Source organism: Ailuropoda melanoleuca, chromosome 11, assembly GCF_002007445.2.
Source record: "Ailuropoda melanoleuca isolate Jingjing chromosome 11, ASM200744v2, whole genome shotgun sequence".
Classification (NCBI taxonomy): Eukaryota; Metazoa; Chordata; class Mammalia; order Carnivora; family Ursidae; genus Ailuropoda; species Ailuropoda melanoleuca.
The window spans coordinates 78668163-78688520 of record NC_048228.1 but is presented as its reverse complement, the minus strand read 5'-3'; the positions used below and the strand labels follow the sequence as shown (position 1 = coordinate 78688520).

Below are 20358 nucleotides of genomic sequence, written 5' to 3'. Positions count from 1 at the left end.
AAAATACCATTTTAATCTATTTTATGCTGGGCTTCCATGAAAATTTCCTCTGACAATGATTCTCTTGCGAAAATTTTGGCCACCCCATTTTCACTTTCAAGAGTTCTCTGATGATTCCTTTCTTCTTTTTTTAAAAAGCATCCTGTTCTTGTTTCTTAGCTTCAAGTTCTTCTATTTTTCTCTCTGAGGATAATGAGTCTTTTGAAGTTGTGTTTCTCCACATCGAGCACTGTCTCTGTTTCCTTTGTTTTCTGTCTGCCTGTTGTGTTGAAGGCTCTCCTCGCTGTCTGTCTGGTTCTGAGTGAGGAGCCACCCCGGGTTCCTCAGCGAAGGACTCCCAAATGTTTGGATGCTTTCTCTAGAGCCATTCAAGTTTAAAAATAATTTTTTTTAAATAGCCTTGAGGGTTATACACTTGGCTGCTGACTGTCTCAGAACCGGGGGAGGGAAAGCAAGGAGGACGGAAGGGAGGGTGGGTCTCTGTTCAGCATGCAGGCTTTTCCTTAGTACCCGTGTTTCCAGTCCGGCATCTCACTGACGCCCTGCCCGAGTCTGAAACTTTCTGACTCTATTTTTCCTCAAAATAAACCTCTAATATCCTATGAGAGGGAAGGGTGGGAAAGGTAGTTTCTTGTTTTAAGGTAGGAAAGAGACTGGGTGCAGCTAACTTCCTCACATGTACGGTCTTCCACAGAAGTCCTGTTTCCAGCGCCACACTTCGGCTCCATCCCCTGTGATATCTGCTGCTTCCAGTCCTTGAGATGGTCTAAGGAGCCAGTGACCTACACCAAGAAACAGTGCCTTACATGGGCACTGAAGTTTCTGCTCACTCTTCCTAAGTTACTTAGTCTCCCATTCTTTCCACTTTCTAAGAATTGGTTGACATCTCTCATCCATGCATGCCTCTTTTCTCACTCTCTTTGTCTTTGTCTGTTTCTAGCTTTCTCATTCCTTTCCTGCCATTTTATCTTATTTTTCCTTTACTGCCATGTTGGTAAATAAGCTTGAATAAGGCCTCATTCTCTCATTCAGAAGGAAAATTTTGCATGTGTTTAACTCAACACATGTAACCGGGGGTCAGACAGTCTTTTGACTTGCTGGCTTTGCTTTAGGGCAAAGGAGCAGGCAGGTGGTGTTGGACTCAGAATGCAGAAAGAAGGCTTAGTTCTGGTGCAAGGCAATACTCTAGCTCTAGTTCTCCCCAGAGAACTCAATGTCTTTTGAGAAGAATGCTGTGCCTGGGGCGCTTGGGTGGCTCCGTTGGTTAAGCATCTGCCTTCAGCTCAGGTCATGATCTCAGAGTCCTGGGATTGAGTCCCACATTAGGCTCCTGGCTCAGTGGGGAGCCTGCTTCTCCTTCTGCCTGCTGCTCCCCCCTACTTGTGCTCTCTCTCTCTGAAAAATAAATCTTAAAAACAAACAAACAAACAAAAACCCTGTCCCTAACCCTACCTAGTTTGTCGGTTTTGATTTTGGTTTTGTTTTTTGTTGGACCCCGGGAGCTGAGAGATGTAGTCACACAGGGCTAAATGCGCCAGGCCAGGCTGCCTGCCATTCTGGTTCTGGAGGAGGACTGGGTGAGAAGGTTGGCTGCTGAAGTTAAAGACCCTCAGTTAAGCCCCCGGTGTGTGTCCCTCTCTCTCCTACATCCTTCTGGGTAGAGGGTCTGCTGTTCCGCAGGGCAGGGCCTCCGCCTCTGCCGGTATTCCAGGAAGGAGCTCTTAGTCAATATACATCCATCTGCTCAATGCTTTCCAGAAATTTCTTTCAATCTCAGGACCACGGATGGCCCCTTCCTATTCTCTTTGTTTTATTGGATTGTGCCTTTTCCCCCTCTTGCTATGATTTTAATGGGGTTCCAAGAAGGAAGAGGATGTAAGTGTGTGCTCAGTATACCATGCCAACAGAGAGCTCTGCTTGCTGTCTTATTAGTAATAGCTTTGTAGTTGGTTTTACATATAGACTGTAATTATCTATGCGTGTATGTATGTATTTATATTTAAATCAGTCGTTTGCTGGATCCCTGAAACATCTTTGTAGAGATGCTTGGGTCACAGTTTGAAAATCATTGCTAAGAGAACTATTAACCTCTAATTTTCATTTTGCATCTGTATGTTTGCCATTACGTAGGCAAGGTCTTTAAGTGTTAGAAAAACTATCAACCCTGGTAGTTTCCCAAGTTTAGTGTTACTAATTGAAACTACCACTGTGTTTCCTAAACTCTACTCATTCATATACAACCTTCACAATTTTTGCCCTATCTTAATGGGAAATACAGCATTATTATTATTTCTTTTACAATTGATTGAATCTTTTTCTTTTCAAAATAAAAAAATTTATTTATTTGCCTGAGAGAGAGAGATCACAAGTGCTCACAAGCTCCCTGCTGAGCAGAGAGCCCGATATGGGGCTCCATCCCAGAACTGGGACCATGACCTGAGCCGAAGGCAGACGCTTAACCGACTGAGCCACCCAGGTGTCCCCAACTGACTGAATTTCTAAACTTATATCCCTTTAAAATGAAACTTTATACCCCCCACCATAATGGAAAATCAGCAATAATAGCAAAAAAAATGTTGATTTTATGTGTAACAGTCTGCTAATTGTTCCCAATTTCTGTAACCCTCCTACGATTATAGAATTTTTAGCTGCCACACAGTTGGTCGTCCTGCTAAAAATTAAATTTCCCAGACTTTGTTGCAGCTGGTTGTGAATATGTGGCTAAGCTTTGACCAACAGTATGTGAACAGAAATGATTTGTGCTGCTTCTAAGTTCTTAAAGGGTGGGTCATACCTTTCCCTTCTCTCCCCTCCCCCCTGCCAGCTAGAATGAGAACATGAGTTTGGAGCTGAAGCAGCCCTCTTGGACCTTGAGATAGACTTGTGTCGAGGATGGTGGAGCAACCAGGTGAAGAAGCCTAGACCTCTATGACTATGAAAGTGCTCTACCAGCCTTGGACCACCTACCCGGACTTTTATATGAGAAATAAACATATTTCTGCTCTGTTTGAGACAGTATGATTGTGGGTCTCTGTTAGAGCAGCCAAGTATATATACTAATATAATTTGTAAATGATGTTTATTCTAACACCTTTATTTATTTTTTTTAAAGATTTTATTTATTTATTCATTCGACAGAGATAAAGACAGCCAGCGAGAGAGGGAACATAAGCAGGGGGAGTGGGAGAGGAAGAAGCAGGCTCATAGCAGAGGAGCCTGATGTGGGGCTCGATCCCATAACGCCAGGATCACGCCCTGAGCTGAAGGCAGACGCTTAACCGCTGTGCCACCCAGGCGCCCCATATTCTAACACCTTTAAAATAAATTCCTAACTATTAAAATTAAGAAAAAATGTATATTCACCTAAAATTAATCTCCCATGGTGTAGGCGTGTACTGTAAAATGCATACCTTCAATGAGTACTCTCTTTTTTCTGTGTGCATTCAGAAAAAAGGAAGGGAAGAAGAAAGCAAGAGGTCACTGTATCCAACTTATTCTTTGAAGTTTAAAGGCTACTTATAGGGGTGCCTGGGTGGCTCGGTCCGTTGAGCATCTATCTGACCCTTGATTTCAGCTCAGATCCTGATCTCAGGGTCGTGAGATCGAGCCCCATGACGGGCTTCCCGCCACCCGCTTCTCTCCCTCTGCCCCTCCCCTGGTTGCTCGTGCTCTCTCTCTCTAAAATACATAAATAGATGTTTTTTAAAAAAAAATAAAGATAATTTATAAATATTATTTTGCAAGGCTGGCACTAATATTCTTGTGTTTTGGTCTAAAACTTGAATTCAGTGTCAGAATATGAATAAATTAGATGGTAACATCTAGTTTGGGGCTGCAGGCTCTAGTTTTTGCTTGTTTTTAAGAAAGTGACTACATCATGAAAAGCAAACCTTCAGTGTTTCCATTTTACCATTTTAACCATTCTAAAGTGTACAGTTCAGTGGCGTTAGGTACAGTCACAGTGTTGTATAGCCGTTGGCGTCACTATTTTGACAACTAAAGGAAGCCCAAACTCAGCTTGGAGTTCAAGGGTTCCTACAATCTGTTCTTAGTGTAAGCTTCCAAATCAGCTATTCTCTTCATTGTCCTTTCAATTCCAGAGAAAAGGCACCTTGCTTTCCCTAAAACCAGTCTGAATCTTCCTGTGTCCATCTTTTTGCTCCCAACACTTCTGCCACTGATTTTCTCATTCTATCCACCCTTTCCTTCCAAATCATGTCTATGAAGACCCACCTCAAATGCCATCCTGCCTCCAGGAAGCCTTCCCGTTTTCCTCAGCTGGAGTGAACATTACCTGTGTGCCCACATAGCGTTTTGTTTTTATCATTTATGGCAATTCTCATATTTAATCCATTACTTCTAAATGTCTTAGCTCCTCTACAAGTCTGCTCTCATTCACCTGTGCCCGCCATTTTTTAGCCCCTCGCGGCGTCTGCTTGTAGTGGGTACAGACACCTAATTTGAAATAGTTTAAATATTGCTATCCGAAAAATACAGTGAACTTACAGACAGCTAGACCTTAATTCCACTGTCCTGATCGTCTCCCTTTTCTGTCCTCAGCCTTCTGTTGAACCTCAGACCCCTTTCTGGTGGTTGGGAGTCTCCAAGAGGATAAAGGGCAGGGACTCACATCCTTCTCAGCCGCTGCTCCAGCTCTTTTACCCTACCTTCCTTCTGATTCTCTCCTTGGGATGCTAGTCCTTTAGTCTACCTAAGGCCACAGGTACTTACTCTTTTCATAATACCTCTAAAATCAGGATGCTTGCAACATCAAGAAAAGCTCCTATTCAAACTGTTGTGACCTTGAGCAAACTACTTAATCTCTCCAGCCTCCTGCTTTCATCTGAAAATGGGGATAGAGCTTATCTCCCAAAGGACTTATGTGAAGAATAGATGAGAAGATGCACCTAAAGGGCTTGGCACAGAGCTTTTGTAAGCTGTGTTATTATACTCGTAGTGATTCCAGAGCCTACATGTGGCTCTGGTTTGGTGGGACCAGCTTGTTACGGTGTCTAATGGCAATGTCTGTCCATCACCTGCCAGTCACTGTGCAGTAAGATCTTCGCATGAACATTGATCTCACATGTTTGTAACAACTCTTTGGTTAGAGGTTAATTACCTCTAGTTTACAGATGAGGGAAATAAGGCTTTCAGGTAACTTAGCCAAGATATCACGTGCTAATAGGTAGTGCAGTTAGGATTCAAAGCTTCAGTGGAATGACACATTCTGGAGAACATGTGAGAGAGATTTCACTTTTCTATATAACTTTTGTATCTATTTGAATGTTTTGTTTTGTTTTGTTTTGTACCAGGACCCCGTATTATTTTCTTTCTTTTCCTCCCTTCCTCCCTCCCTCCCTCCCTTCCTTCCTTCCTTTTTCATAGAGAGGGAGGAGGAGAGGGGCAGAGGGAAAAAGAGAGAACCCCAACCCAAGCAGGATCCGCGCCCAGCGCGGAGCCCGACGAAGGGCTCCATCTCAAAACCCCTAGATCATGAAATGAGCCAAAGCCACCCAGATGCCGCCCCTATATTATTTTCTATTGTAAATCCTAGTTAATAATTTCACCAGTATTCATTGCCCCAAAAACATACCAGATAATAAAAATAGAAACTTTATGTCATTTAAAACACACACACAGTCTTTAATTTTCTTAGTAGGGAGAAAAAGGCTAACCACCTTCTTGTAACTTTTCACACCAAGGACTCAAATTGCTGTGTTAAGTTACTTGCCCAGTTACTGTTGTTTTTTTCCTCCCCATTACAAAGAGCAAGCATACGTATTTCTATGAGTTATCTTTTGCCCATTTTCCTTCTTTTTAGTCAACAACTATACTTCACACATAATTATTTACTATCAATCCTAGGCATTGAAGCATCCTACAACTTAAAATTAGTGTCTGATTCTGTCTGCTTTTGTAAGAAATCTTTGGGTTATAATACCCTTAATATATAATTATTAAGCAGAATACAAGATATGACCCTGGAATTATTTTATGTTGAATCACTCTGGTGCTTTTCTCTTTCTGATGTTTTGTTTTTTTCACTCTAATCTGCAAATGTTTTCTTTTTTTTTTTTTTTAAAGATTTTATTTATTTATTTGACAGAGATAGAGACAGCCAGCGAGAGAGGGAACACAAGCAGGGGGAGTGGGAGAGGAAGAAGCAGGCTCATAGCAGAGGAGCCCGATGTGGGGCTCGATCCCATAACGCCGGGATCACGCCCTGAGCCGAAGGCAGACGCCCAACCGCTGTGCCACCCAGGCGCCCCTGCAAATGTTTTCTTAAACAGCCAGATAGCAAATATTTCAGGCATTTCAGGCCAAGGGGCAAAATTGGGGACTTACATTAAGCATTTAAAATGTAATCATGTAAAAATGTAAAAACCGTTCTTAGCTTACAAGTGGCTGGCCAGATTTGGCCCACGAGATTTGGTTTGCCAATACCTGATCTATTTGCTAAATTCCCACCCTTTCTTACATCATTTGAAAGAATGATGTAATACCCTTTTCTCAAAAAAGTAAGGAGTAATATTTTTCTGTCTAATGTCAGACTGTCATGACTCATTTGTTACTTGCACTATGACAAAAAATACACCCACGCAATTGTTGATACAGAATATTTTATTTATGTATTTGATATCTGTACAGATGTCTGTCCTCATCTTCATATTTGTCTCTGCATTCTTAGCGAACTACAAAATTCCTAAAGGATGAGACTTGTATCTGTTTAACTTGATTTGTACATTTTCAGCAGAGCACAAGCATCAAATGGACATCTGACATGTTTCAATAATGATAAAATACAAGAGAAAATCAAATATAAGTCAACAAGAGACATAAGAAAAAACCACATGGAGACATACAAAAATTCTTATTTAAGAATTACGCTGTTATTTGTAAAATCTACTTCTTTAAGTTCATACATGAGATTATATTGGTTTTCTTAAAGAAAAAGGGGAAACTTCAATGAGTTAAAGAAATAAAAATGCAAAATAAAGGTAACAAATATTTTTGGCTCTTGAACAACAACAAAAAATGATCAGTGAGATAAAACAAGAAGTGAAGAATAAACTAGACCAATACTGATATTCTCTTCATGTTAAAAATAAAATTGCCTTTAGTCTTATTTGGATTGATTGGAAATGAGCACTGATGATCTTCTTGGGCTAAAAAAACAACACAGCTCCTTAAAACAAAAGGAGCAAAGGAACATTACCTAAACCAAACTTATAGGGCCACTGGAAGCACAGGGAAAATGTTTTAAGCACATCCAAAAAAAAAAAAGAAGGAAAAGGAAAGCACACAAGGCCCCATTCTGTCCACTGCATCTTCCTTCCATGTTCAGAGAGACAAGAAATGGCTTGGCAAACACCTTACCCAATTAAGCCAGAAACCTCTAAGTCTCCAGGACACTTTTTGAAAAGGTTAGCAGGTGTAGCCCAGTTTTTAGGACAGCAATTTCATGGTTTAAAATACATATTTAATGACAAGTAATTAAACCAATGATCAGAAAAACCAAAGAGCGCCTTCTCCTTTACAACGTGATATTAAAGTGCTGCCTATGGACACTTTGTAAAGTAAAAAGTGTTTCAGGTTTAATTTTTATTTTACAAAAATCGACACCATTAAAACCAACATGATTACCACTCATCCAATCACTGAGGTAACAACATTATAAAAATATGTAAAAAATATTCTAGATTCATAATACCAGATATGCTAATTCCCATACAGCCAGTATAAATTTGATTAAAAAAATAGCTTTGTTTCCTTAAAAACACTTGGTTCATTTACCATTTACTATCAGACAGATATCTGCTATTCTGAAGTACCAAAAAAAATTACAAATAAAAATGGCAATGTCTATACTCGGGGTTTCTTGTTCGGTGGATCTTGAAGACTAAACTTAGGAATTTCCCCAGAAGGAGCGTATGGAATTCTCTTTGAAGATACCTTTTTTCCAATTGTTTCAATCTGGGGGGAAAAAAAAAGATTTTAGCAAGAAAATCTAGAGTATTTTTTTCCTTTTAAAAGCAAAAGAGGGTCTCAAGTTGTCTGGGTTGCTATGAAAGATCTTTGGTTCCTTCCATATTTTTTATGTTTCTAGAGTCAGTCTACACTCCACTCTTCTAGTCGTGTCTAGAGACTCTTACTCCTACCACTCCCAACACCAGACCCCCTCAAACAGAGGACCAGCTCACATGCCACCACTGTCTCAGCACATGGATGAAAGCAACTCGCAGACCAGATTCCAGGGAAATCACATGCTCTCTCAAACTCTATTCTCAGGTCTGCTTCCCTTAGTCTAAAAAATTAGCATAAGCTGTCATAGCATAGATTTCAGGAGTTCAGGCTTGAGTCTGAAAGGCCCCAGCTGGATTCCTGACTGATAATTGCATCCACCTAAGCTCTCTAGGTCTTACTTCCTCATTTGTAAATGGTGTTCCTACCACTTACTTTAAAGGTTATGGTATAGATTAAATTAGATAAAGTGTTCAGCATTGTGTCTGGCAGACAAGGCAGCCTTCAATAAATAAATGGTAGTCAATTTTTATTTTGCATATTACATTTTAAACATTTCCTCACATATCCAAAATCATTAATCTTATTTTTAAAGACACTGCTTCTTCAATGATCATAAATTTAGCTCCTCTCCATAGCAAAAATACACAATTTTCATAAATGTCTTTTGAGTTGAAAATTAATATTTAATTCTGACTCAAAGGGCCTCTGCTTTGTATTCATTGATTGTCTTGGTGACTTATAAATGCCCTTTATTTAGTGAGTCCATTCCTAATTTTTTTCCTGTTTTTTTAAATCCCTACCACAAAAAGTTAACTTTTATAAGAACACAAACTCACATTAAACATATATATATATATATATATATATATATATATATATATACACACATATACATATATATCTTTACATCTCTTCTCCCTTAGATGAGTCATAAGTAGAAAAGAAAATGTGCCTAATGCCTTGGAAGTCATCTTTAAAAAATAACATTGCTTCAGTTTAAGTCATGACTGGGAGAAGTAGCCATGTTGTTACTCACTAAGGAAGGGCAGGACAGAAGAATCCCCAAGGTCCCTGACGGAGTGTTAACAGACAAGGATGTCATCAGATTCTTGTTGCAAGTGAATCTCTCATGAATGAGAAATGAGCACTGAATTCTAAATAAGAAGGATCTTCCACAAGTCAGTGGCAGGTTACGAGAACCAGATCAGACATTCTGAGCAGCAGATAAGGCCCTACCAGTACCTCTCCAAGACAGCTGGCGCTGAGCAGACGCACATGGCCCTCTCTAAACCCTGCCCCGCTCTGCTCAAGGGCTCTGCTGACTGCAATCTCCCGGCATATTTCTTTATCCTCCTCAACCTCCCCTCAGGCCTCCCGCCCCCACATACACCGCTCTGAAGAAATGGAAAGTACCTCCTTCTTACTAACACTCTTGGGATTCCCGGGGAAAATTGAAATAGATGCAACATAAAATGTACTGTTCGGGTTACTGTCAGCTCTCTAAACATTCCATAATTAACTGACAAACTTGGAATTCAAACGGGCCAGTCCCACTGAAGCTCCCATACGTTTCACTCACACCTCTCAGGTGCTAGGACAGCGCCGAGCACTCGGAAGGTACACGGCTCTATACAACATGTGGCGACTATACTGCATTTTGCAGTTTGGTTTTTTCTTTAAGATTTTATTTATTTATTTGTCAGAGAGAGATACAGAGAGAGAGAGAGAGCACAAGCCGGGGGAGCAGCAGGCAGAGGGAGAAGCTGGCTCCCCACCGAGCAAGGAGCCTGAAGCGAGACTCGAACCCAGGACCCTGAGATCATGACCTCATCTGAAGACAGACACTTAACCAACTGAGCCACCCAGGTGTCCCCAACTGGCAGTTTTCAAAACATTCATACAGGAATAAGAGACCTGGCCTCTGAGGGAGTCAGAGTGCTGCAGACGGTTTGACAGAGCCGCCTGGGTAGCTCTGGGAAGAAAAAAATTAACTTCTTTTTTTTTTTTTAAGATATTATTTATTTATTTGACAGAGAAAGAGAGCACAAGCAGGATAAGTGGCAGGCAGATGGAGAGGGAGAAACAGGCTCCCCACAGAGCAGGGAGAGCCTGATGCGGGACTAGATCCCAGGACCCTGGGAACATGACCTGAACCGAAGACAGTTGCCCAACCAACTGAGCCACCGAGGTGCCCCCAAAAATTTTACTTTTAAGTTTGTATATTTTCTTACTTGTTCTTTATATGCGGCAAGGCAAGGTACATTCTATCCCTATATAATAGACACCTGCTGACTCCTGGATATTACATAAGGAAGACCAATATTAAATCATCTTTAGATCACAAATTGAGGAGGGAATAAAGTAATTACACAAACTGCACAGAGATTTCCCAGAGAACTAACATGTTGCCCCCAAGTTATGTTATTGCTAAAGAAGGGTATACTAAAATTCTAAAACTCAAACCCACTAAAAAGCAAATGACCGAACAAACAAAACAAAACCAGTCTGGGATCGTAATTACCTGGAAGCCAATGGTTTGTAGTTCATTGTGGAGCCCATCCAGGACACGTCGCCCATCAAAGATAAAGGCTGGCTTCAGCATTTTTTTATGAATGCGTTCGTAATCCAGTTCCTATAAAGACGGATCCAAAAAAACAATTAGAACATATACATGAACACATACTCAACCCCAAATGATATCAGAATACTTCTAAAATTTTCTCTAATATGACTTTTGTCACCTCACCTTAAACATGTCCCACTCTGTGCAAATAACCACAGCATGGGCGCCATCACAGGCTTCGTATGGGTCCTTGGAAATGGTCACGAGCCGGGACACTATAACAACAACAGCCATAAGAAATTGGCAATAAGAAAGGAGTTATTTGTAATTATGCACTTTAATACTAGGATTGCAGGCAGAGGTAAGGGTCTGACAGAAATGGAATGGTCTGGTTGAAGTAAGAAAGAGAGTAATGGTGGGTGCCTGGAGCACCTGAACCTTGCCCTAGCAGCATCTCCTTGGAACCTCTGCAGCTTTTTAGAATACGTTGGAAAAACCATCAGACTAACCCACAGCCAATCACTTCAAATCAAAGTTGATGGAACAATGTCTAAGAGCTTAATTTTAGAGAAATGAGGCTGAAAAGAGGGCCTACCAATGATAAAAATGGAACAACCATGGAAGTGGCACAAATGTCTATCAATAGATGAATGGATAAAGATGTTTTATATATTTATATATATATGTAAATATTCCATTGTATATGTTTTTAGATAGATAGATAAATATTCCATTGTATATGTATACACACAATGGACTATTACTCAGCCATAAAAAAGAATGAAACTTTGCCATTTGCAATGACATGGATGCAGTTAGAGAGTATAATGCTAAGTGAAATAAGTCAGTCAGAGAAACAAATACCATATGATTTCACTCATGTGGAATTTAAGAAAGAAAACAAACAAACAAAGGAAAATAAAAAAGAGAGAGAGAGAAACAAATTTTTAAAAAGATTTATTTATTTATTTATTTATTTATTTATTTGAGAGAGAGAGAGAGAGAACAAGCAGTGGGGAGGGGCAGAGGGAGAAGCAGATGCCCCGATGAACAGGAAGCCCAACTCAGGGCTTGATCCCAGGACCTGAGCCGAAGACAGATGCTTTACCGACTGAGCCACCCAGGTGCCCCCAAGAAGCAGACCTAACTATAGAGAACAAACTGATGGTTACCAGAGGGGAGGGGGTGAGGGATGGGTGAAACAGGTGATGGGGATTAAAGAGTACACGTATCATGAGGAGCACTGAGTAATGTATAGAACTGTTGAATCACGATACTGTAAACCAGAAACTAATATAATAAACTAATATAATACTGTATGTTAACTATACTGGTATTAAAACTTTTTTTAAATGCAGCATTTCATTAAAACACACACACACACAATGACAGAACAACCAAATGTTTCTAGAGAACAAACAGGTTTTAGGGCCCGTACTCAAAGTGATTCATGAGGCTCAAAGCCTTACCTTGGTCATCCTGGGAAACTCCTGGGTGAGAAAGATCCACAACTATTTGTTCCCTTGGTACTTTTGGATCATATATATGGAGATGTGCACCTTCATCCATCAAATATTTGCTGATATATATACTAGAAGATTCTCTGAAGGAAAAAAAAATCAGTATTGCTAAGCTTTGAAATAGCATATATTCTAATACCTAGGAGTTTATAGAGGTAAGATTCTATTTCTTGTGAGGATACAGATGTTCACTTTATTTTTATTATTTATTCTATATATACGTATATATTTCACATACACACATCCACCATTAAAAATCAAAATGAGATGAGGAGTCAGTACTCTTAAAGGGGTTGAAATATTTTAAAGCACCAATACCTTGTATCACCGGTGTCCTTTTTGAATGCAAATCCCAAAATAGCTATCTTCTTATCCGTTACAGTATTAAACAAACTGTCTATAATCCGCGAAGCAAACCTCCTTCTCTGGTAGTCATTCATATCTATAACCTGAAATCACACATACAATTATGCAATGTTGCAAGTACAGTTGTGCAGTTAAAAGAGGTGCGGCCTGTGCCATATACTGCTCACAGTTTATAGTACTATTGTATGAACATCAGCCTCATAAAGACGCAGGAGGCAAAGACTAACCAACCTCTTTAGTATCTACTGATTAAAAAAAAAAAAATCAGCACCCCACGACTTGAAGCGATCATGAAAATTTTCATTTGGCTTAACTTTCCATGCACCAATCTGGGATGCAATGGATGTGAAGATGGGGAACACAGCTAAGTTTCAACCCCATGAGAGATCTAGCTATAAAAACAGCCTAAAAAGGTAATTAGGAAACAAGTGTTCTCCTTAGGCAACTTCTCCAAACCCTGTGGAAGTAAAGCTGTAAGCAATCAAATCCCAAATCACTCCCTCATATGCTTCCCTCTCACCCCTCACCAGTGAGTAGAAAGTGGACAGAAAACAGTTGAACAATGCACAGAGTTTTAGCTGCCTCTGGATGAACCATTATACCACTTACCCTTGGCAAACTTGTTGTTTTTTGAGAGAGAGAATGTGTGCAGGGAAGGGGAGAGAGAGAGAGAGAGAATCTTAAGCAGGCTCAATGCCATCTTAGGACCTTGAGATCATGGCCTGAGCTGAAATCAAGAGTCGGAAGCTTAACCAACTGAGCCACCCAGGTGCCCCTCCCTTGGCAAAATTTTTAAATAGATACCATAAAAGAGTAATCCTTTACTCTCCTAAGAGTTTATAAACAATATTGGTGACCAGATGAATACAAGGAAAGAGACTGGTTTTTTCTTTTTTTTTTTTTTTTTTTAAGTCTCTTATTCCTAGGGGCTGTCTCAAAATCTGAGAGTTTGGGAAATGAGCCCAAAATGTTGGAAAATCAAACCTTTATCTGCATTTTTGCCACGAGGGACAGGAAGGTAAAGTCATCTTGCTGGATTGAGTGAAACAAACTTTTACATTGTACATTTTTCTTTAAAATGTGGGCTTTCTTATATCCTCACCCACTGCTGAAATCTAAAAAACTATAAACTTGCAGAAAATTTTTTGGCTGGGACCTTGGACAAATTATTTAACATCTCTAAGACTCAGTTTCTTCACCTATAAATGGGGGATAATATTATTGATGAGAACTAAACGAAATACTACACAGAGTACCTAGAACAGTGCCTGGTGCAGAGAAAGCACTCAATGTTAACTCTAGTTTCAATTTGGGAAGGGTCTCTGATTTTAGCTCTGTGAATCTCAAAAGGACGAAACAGATATCAACACACCCAAGCCACTTGAAAGCATTACAATACAGGTTCTTCCTTTATTTTGATTTTTTTAATTTATTTTTTATTTTTTTAAAGATTTTATTTTATTTAATTTGACTGAGACAGCCAGCGAGAGAGGGAACACAAGCAGGGAGTGGGAGAGGAAGAAGCAGGCTCCCAGCCGAGGAGCCTGATGTGGGGCTCGATCCCAGAACGCCGGGATCACACCCTGAGCCAAAGGCAGATGCTTAAGGACTATGCCACCCAGGCGCCCTTTATTTTGATTTTCTGCTGTTCAAGATAGAAAAGAGTTATAATTTTTTCTTTTTTTTAAAATATTCTTTTATTTATTTATTTTAAAAGATTTTATTTATTTGAGAGAAAGAGTGAGCAAAAGAGAGAGAATGAGCAGGGGGACAGGGAGAATCAGGCTCTCTGCTGAACAGGGAACCAGATGCAGGGCTCAATCCCAGGATCCTGGGACCATGACCTGAGCCGAAGGCAGATGCCCAACAGACTGAGCCACCAGGCACCCCAGAAAAAAGTTATAATTTTTAAAAATATTTATTGATTTATTTTAGAGAGAGAGTGAGCGAGAGTGCGGGGGTGGGGAGGGACAGAAGAAGAGGGAGAGAGAATCTCAAGCAGAATCCATGCTGAGTGTGGAGGCTGAGTGGGGCTCAGTCCCAAACCAAGAGTTGGATACTTAACCAACTGAACCACCCAAGTGCCCAAAAAGAGTTATAATTAATAATAACAGTTCTTGGGGTGTCTGGGTAGCACAGTCAGTTAAGCATCTGACTCTTGATTTCAGCTCAGGTCATGATCTCAGAGTCACGAGATCAAGCCCTGTGTGGGGCTCCAGGCTGAGTGTGGAGCTTGTTTAAGATTTTCTCTCCCTCCGCCCCTCCCCCCTCAAAAAAGAATAATAGCTCTTGATTTACTCTGGGAGCAAATGTTATAAAACTGGAAGAAACATGGTTTACCAGAAATTTCCTTCAGAGTTCATTAACAAAAAAGACAAACTAAAAACACAGAAGCCTAATAAATAAATCTAAAATATTGAATATAATAACAGTTGAGTTCCTGGAATAAACAAATAAATCCTACCAAAAACATTTTACAGACAAAGGGTGACATGTTTTAATTAGAAGTTAATCAAAAGTTGCTGACTATAAAGATTTATACCTGCTGCCAATAACGAGCTACTTCAGGCAAATTCAGAGCCTCACAGAGATAAACCAAGTTCAGAACATCTTTCTGAAAGCAGCTTCCACCAAAACCTGAAGAAAAAAGTGACAATATTTTCATTTAAGAACCACGACTGAATCATGGGACAAATCTGTCATACTAAATTTGAGGTCCTATGGTAGAATTTTTTTCTAAGTAAACTCCATACTACATGTGGGGCTCGAACTCACAACCCTGAAATCAAGCGTCACATACTCTACTGAGCATGCCAGCCAGATGGCCCTGTGCTAGGCATTTTTTTTGTTTTTGTTTTTTTTTAAGAGAGAAGAGAAGGGTGGGGGAGTCAGAGGGAGAGGGAGAGGGAGAGGGAGAGGGAGAGAGAGAATCTTAAGCAGGCTCCATGCCCAGTGCGGATCTCACAACCCTGAGATCACAACCTGAGCAGAAACCAACGGTCACAACCAACTGAGCCACACAAGTGTACCCCTAGGATTTTTAATAATAAAATTCAGATGTTGGAAATTTAGTGTGTTTAGAGATGGTGTGAAATCTTGAGGTAAATAATAAACTCCAGAAATAATTTCCAGATAATCTTCTAGTTAATGTTTTATTATGGCTACATTTTCTATTTTATTTCTCATTCATCTAGTATCACTGCCCCACATCTCTTTCTTTAGCACAGGGCAAGTAAACTTTTATGGTTCAAATTGTAAATATTTAAGCCCTCGTGGGCCACACAGTCTCTGGCACAACTATTTAACTCTGCCTTTGTAGCTCAAAAGCAGTCAGACAATATGTAATAAAATAGCCATGGCTAAGTGTAGTCTTTAATTCCTATCACCTATTTCACTCATCCCCCACCCAACTCCCCTCTGGGAACCCTCAGAATGTTCTCTATAGTTAAGAGTCTGTTTCTTGGTTTATCAATTTTCTCCTTCGTTCATTTCTTAAATTCCATATATGAGTGAAATAATATGGTATTTGTCTCTCTCTGACTGACTTCACTTAGCATTATACTCTCTAGATCCATTCTTGTTGCAAATAGCAACATTTCATTCTTTTTTATGGCCAAGTAATATCCCATTGTATATATACACCACAAATTCCTTATCCATTCACCTATCAGCGGACACTTGGGCTGCCTCCATATCTTGCCTATTGTAAGTAATGCTTAAAAAAATAAACATAGGTGTGCACATATCTTTTCAAATTAGAGTTTTTGTCTTCTTTGGGTAAATACCCAGTAGTGGAATTACTGGATCATATTGTAATTCTATGTTGAATTTTTGAGGAACCTCCATACTGTTTTCCACAGTGGCTGCACCAGTTTGCATTCCCACCAACACTGCATGAGTTTTCTCTTTTCTCCACATCCTTATGAACACTTGTTGTTTTTGTGTTTTTGATTTTAGCCATTCTGACAGGTGTGGGGTGATATCTTATTGTGGTTTTGATTTGCATCTCCCAGATGATGAGTGATGTTGAGTCTTTTCATGTGTCTGCTGGCCACCTGCATGTCTTCTTTGGAGAAATATTTGTTCATGCCTTCTACCCCCAACCTTTTTTTTAAAGCTCCACACCCAAAATGGGGCTTGAACTCATGACCCAGAGATCAGAATTTCATGCTCTACAGACTGAGCCAGGCATGTGCCCCGTATCCATTTTTTATTGGGTTAGTTTTTTGAGTGTTGAGTTATATAAGTTCTTTATATATTTTGGATACTGTTTATCAGATATGTCACTTGCAAATATCTTCTCCCATTCAGTAGGTTGTATTTTAGTTTTGTTGATACACAATCATTTTGTGTTGCCTTTTTTTTTTTTTAAAGTAATCTCTACCCCTAACGTGAGGCTCAAACTCATGACCCCAAGACCAAGAGTTGCATACTCTACCAGTTGAGCCAGCCAGGAATCCCTGTTCTTATTTTTGTGTGTTTAAAGGCACTTTTATTTAATCTATATTGTTGATTCATTAACATAAAACTCAAGCCAACAGCACTATTACTTGGGCCTGAATAAAGCCTATCTAACCACACGTACTTTGTCTGAGAGTCACACATCCCAGCCTCCTGGCACTTCACAACACCAGGTAGCACTAGCACTTCGCACACAATATTCCTGGGGGCCATTTAAAAAAGTGAAATCAGGGGCGCCTGGGTGGCACAGCGGTTAAGCGTCTGCCTTCGGCTCAAGGCGTGATCCCGGCGTTGCGGGATCGAGCCCCACATCAGGCTCCTCTGCTATGAGCCTCCTTCTTCCTCTCCCACTCCCCCTGCTTGTGTTCCCTCTCTCACTGGCTGTCTCTCTCTCTGTCGAATAAATAAATAAAATCTTTAAAAAAAAAAAAAAGTGAAATCACCAACAAAAAGTACAAAAATGTAAAAAATGTGACACTAAATAGGCCACAAAGAGCCCTTGTTCACAGAATGGGAGCTGAAACAAGAAAACAAGAGCGCTGCCCAATGCAGCCTCAGTGGGGAATGTCGGTGTTGCGTGACTCAAATTTTTTGCTGCTGTGTGTGTGTCTGCAAATGACCGTGAAAGCACTCTGAACATTGATTTGGGGATTACAAATAAATTTTAGCGAGGAGAATTCATAGGTACAGAACTGGCAAGTAATGAGGACCAACTGTATTTCACCAAGGCCACATTTCCGAAAAGTATGTTAGTAGGCAAAGCGAGGGATAGGGAATCTTCTTCCTGTTTGCTTCAGGAAGGTATTGAGTTATTTCCTACGTGGTCTCCCGAACTTATTCTTCCTAAATGTTCTAACTAAATATTAATTAATCCTCTTAACACAGTGAACTATGTTTATCTTACTAATCCAGTAATTATTAAAACAATGTAAGTTTAACTATTGCTTCACTTGGAAAGTTCTTGACAGGTTGAAGGTTACATGTATCATGGAATCATTACTGTAAGGGCATTAAGTTATACAAAGACTTCCTTAAAGTTAGAGACTTAGCTAAAGGAACCTACTTTATGTACAGAAAAATTTCAAGTTACCAACACTGGCTTTCAGAAACTTATTTCCAATTCTCTGGTCCATTCCAATGGCTGTTGCCACTTCTTCTACGTCGGCCCCTGTTGCCTCACAGAGGGCGCTTATGGAGTTAATGCTGCTGATCCTCTGGGCCAGAAATGCATTTGCTGCCTTGGGGAGGAAGAAAGGAAAAGTATGACGAGTTAAAATGGCCATTTTATATGTCTGGATTATATTTCATTGCGTTGATACAAATTACTGAGGGAGATATAAAAGTTACTGTTGGGCTCAATTTGAGGCGGCTATGGATGTGTTGGTAAAGGAAAATGTTTTAAATTAGAGAAGAAAGATGATTAAGAATGGGATTAAAAATAGAAAGAGTGACTTTAAAAACTATTTTCTTTTTAAAGATTTATTTATTTGAGAGAGAGAGAGAGGAAGCAAGCAAGGACAGCGGTGGGGGAGGGAGAGAGAATTTCAAGTAGACTCCCGACTGAGCGCAGAGCCTGACGCAGGGCTGGATCCCACGACCCTGAGACCATGACCTGAGCTGAAATCAAGAGTTCGACACTCAACCGACTGAGCCACTCAGGCGCCCCATTAAAAACTACTATTTTAATGCACCCTCCATTTTATGTTACATTTTATTAAAAATTGAGAATTTTCCATATTTGATTTCCCTCGTGAAAGTTACTTCATAATGGACAAGAATATGATGTTCTAAATACTAATATTAAGAAAGTACCTGTGTGGCTTATCAGGCTTAAGAGAAAAAAGTTCTTAGTTTTAAATTTAATGGAGGGTTGAATGTTATATACCAACCAGTTTGGAAAGTTCTGAAGACCAAGTATTAGTGGTGAGGATCTTTTCTCTGGGAACCCAATGCTCGTACACAGCACACAGGGCCTGCACAGCTCTTTGGCCCTCTGGGGTTTCATCCCCTCCAATCAGGACTCTGTCTGGGTTCTTTAGATCCTTGATGGCCGTTCCTTCCGCCAAGAACTCAGGGTTGGACAACACCTAGAATTCCAATGCAAACCAAAGTTTTATTTTATTTATTTGTTTTTTAAATATTTTATTTATTCATTTGACAGAGATAGAGACAGCCAGCGAAAGTGGGAACACAAGCAGGGGGAGTAGGAGAAGAAGAAACAGGCTTCCATCGGAGGAGCCCGACATGGGGCTCCATTCCAGAACGCTGGGATCATGCCTTGAGCCTAAGGCAGATGCTTAATGACTGAGCCACCCAGACGCCCCAAGAATTCCAATGCAAACCAAAGTTTTAAACTTAGAATTAACCGTGGGCAAACTATAAGGCATCAATATTTATATAAGAATCAGGTTCCAACACTTCCTTTGTTTATACCTGTAAATCCAAGTTGGGTTTTGTGTTTGCATCAAATATTCGACGAATACTTTCTGCTGCCCGCACTGGAACTGTGCTTTTCTCAGTCACAATTTTGTACCCATGTGAGTTCTGCACAATGCGTCTGGCACAAGCCTCGATATACTTCAGATCTGCTGCGCGGCCTTTCCCCATTCCGTAAGTTTTTGTTGGAGTGTTCACCTGATGAAAGCATATGGGATTATGAACAAATAGTATCTGAGAGATTCAGTGATTTCAAGATGAACCTGGAACCATCAAGTAACTAGTTAAGAGGGAAGTTAACTATCATCATTAGCTTTAATTTAACCCCCTATTAGTTTCATGGAAATAATACAATTTATAAATAGAATCCTCAGACAGAACAGCCAGAAGCATCTGGGAAACTCATTCAACCAATTTTTGTTGAGAAGCTACTGTATAGTGACAGATATCAGGGCAGGCAGGTTCCAAACTAAGCCCTGGAGATACAAAGATGAATGACACTGTTCTTGTCCTGGAGGAGTTCACAGTCTGAAATGAAATATAAGTTTTCTTTCCTCCTTTTTCATAGACCTGTATCAATAGCTTTTCAAAAATATTTGCAATATCATTCACAAATGCTTTCTCAGCTCATTAAAGCTAGACATTATCTAGCATCTTTAGGACTCATAATAGTATGCAGACGGCTATCAAATAGAAAGAAAAATAAATTCTAAGTTCAGAGTCTAGGCATTTACTTTTGGTTTAGTTGTACCATGTAACCTTGGGGAAGTGTAGCTGCCTTTGCTTCAATTACCTCATTGGAAAATGAGGACAGCATGCTCCCTAAAATCTAACATGTGGGTTTTATAACGCTTTGGTAAAAATCAAAACACTCCAGAAAGCCCAAATTCTATATAGGAAGTGTGTGTGTGTGTGTGTGTGTGTGTGTGTGTGTGTGTGTGTGTCTGTGTGTGTGTATGTGTGTTTAAGTAAGCTCCACGCCCAACA

The 20358-nt window shown here is 40.0% G+C and overlaps 1 protein-coding gene across 2 annotated transcripts in view; it reads right to left on the bottom strand.

Moving 5' to 3' along the window:
• Positions 1-6603: 6603 nt before the first annotated feature.
• Positions 6604-20358, bottom strand: part of UGDH (UDP-glucose 6-dehydrogenase) — a 32335-nt gene continuing 18580 nt past the window's right edge. For both annotated transcript variants that reach the window (XM_019805887.2, XM_002925168.4), the window contains exons 4-12: positions 19369-19569; positions 18825-19022; positions 18026-18173; positions 15017-15111; positions 12427-12557; positions 12058-12191; positions 10772-10863; positions 10547-10657; positions 6604-7974 (exon numbers count right to left, since the gene is read on the bottom strand). In XM_019805887.2, the coding sequence (XP_019661446.1) occupies positions 7864-7974; positions 10547-10657; positions 10772-10863; positions 12058-12191; positions 12427-12557; positions 15017-15111; positions 18026-18173; positions 18825-19022; positions 19369-19569 (1221 nt within the window). In that variant the 3' untranslated portion in view covers positions 6604-7863. The remainder of the gene's footprint in view (positions 7975-10546; positions 10658-10771; positions 10864-12057; positions 12192-12426; positions 12558-15016; positions 15112-18025; positions 18174-18824; positions 19023-19368; positions 19570-20358) is intronic.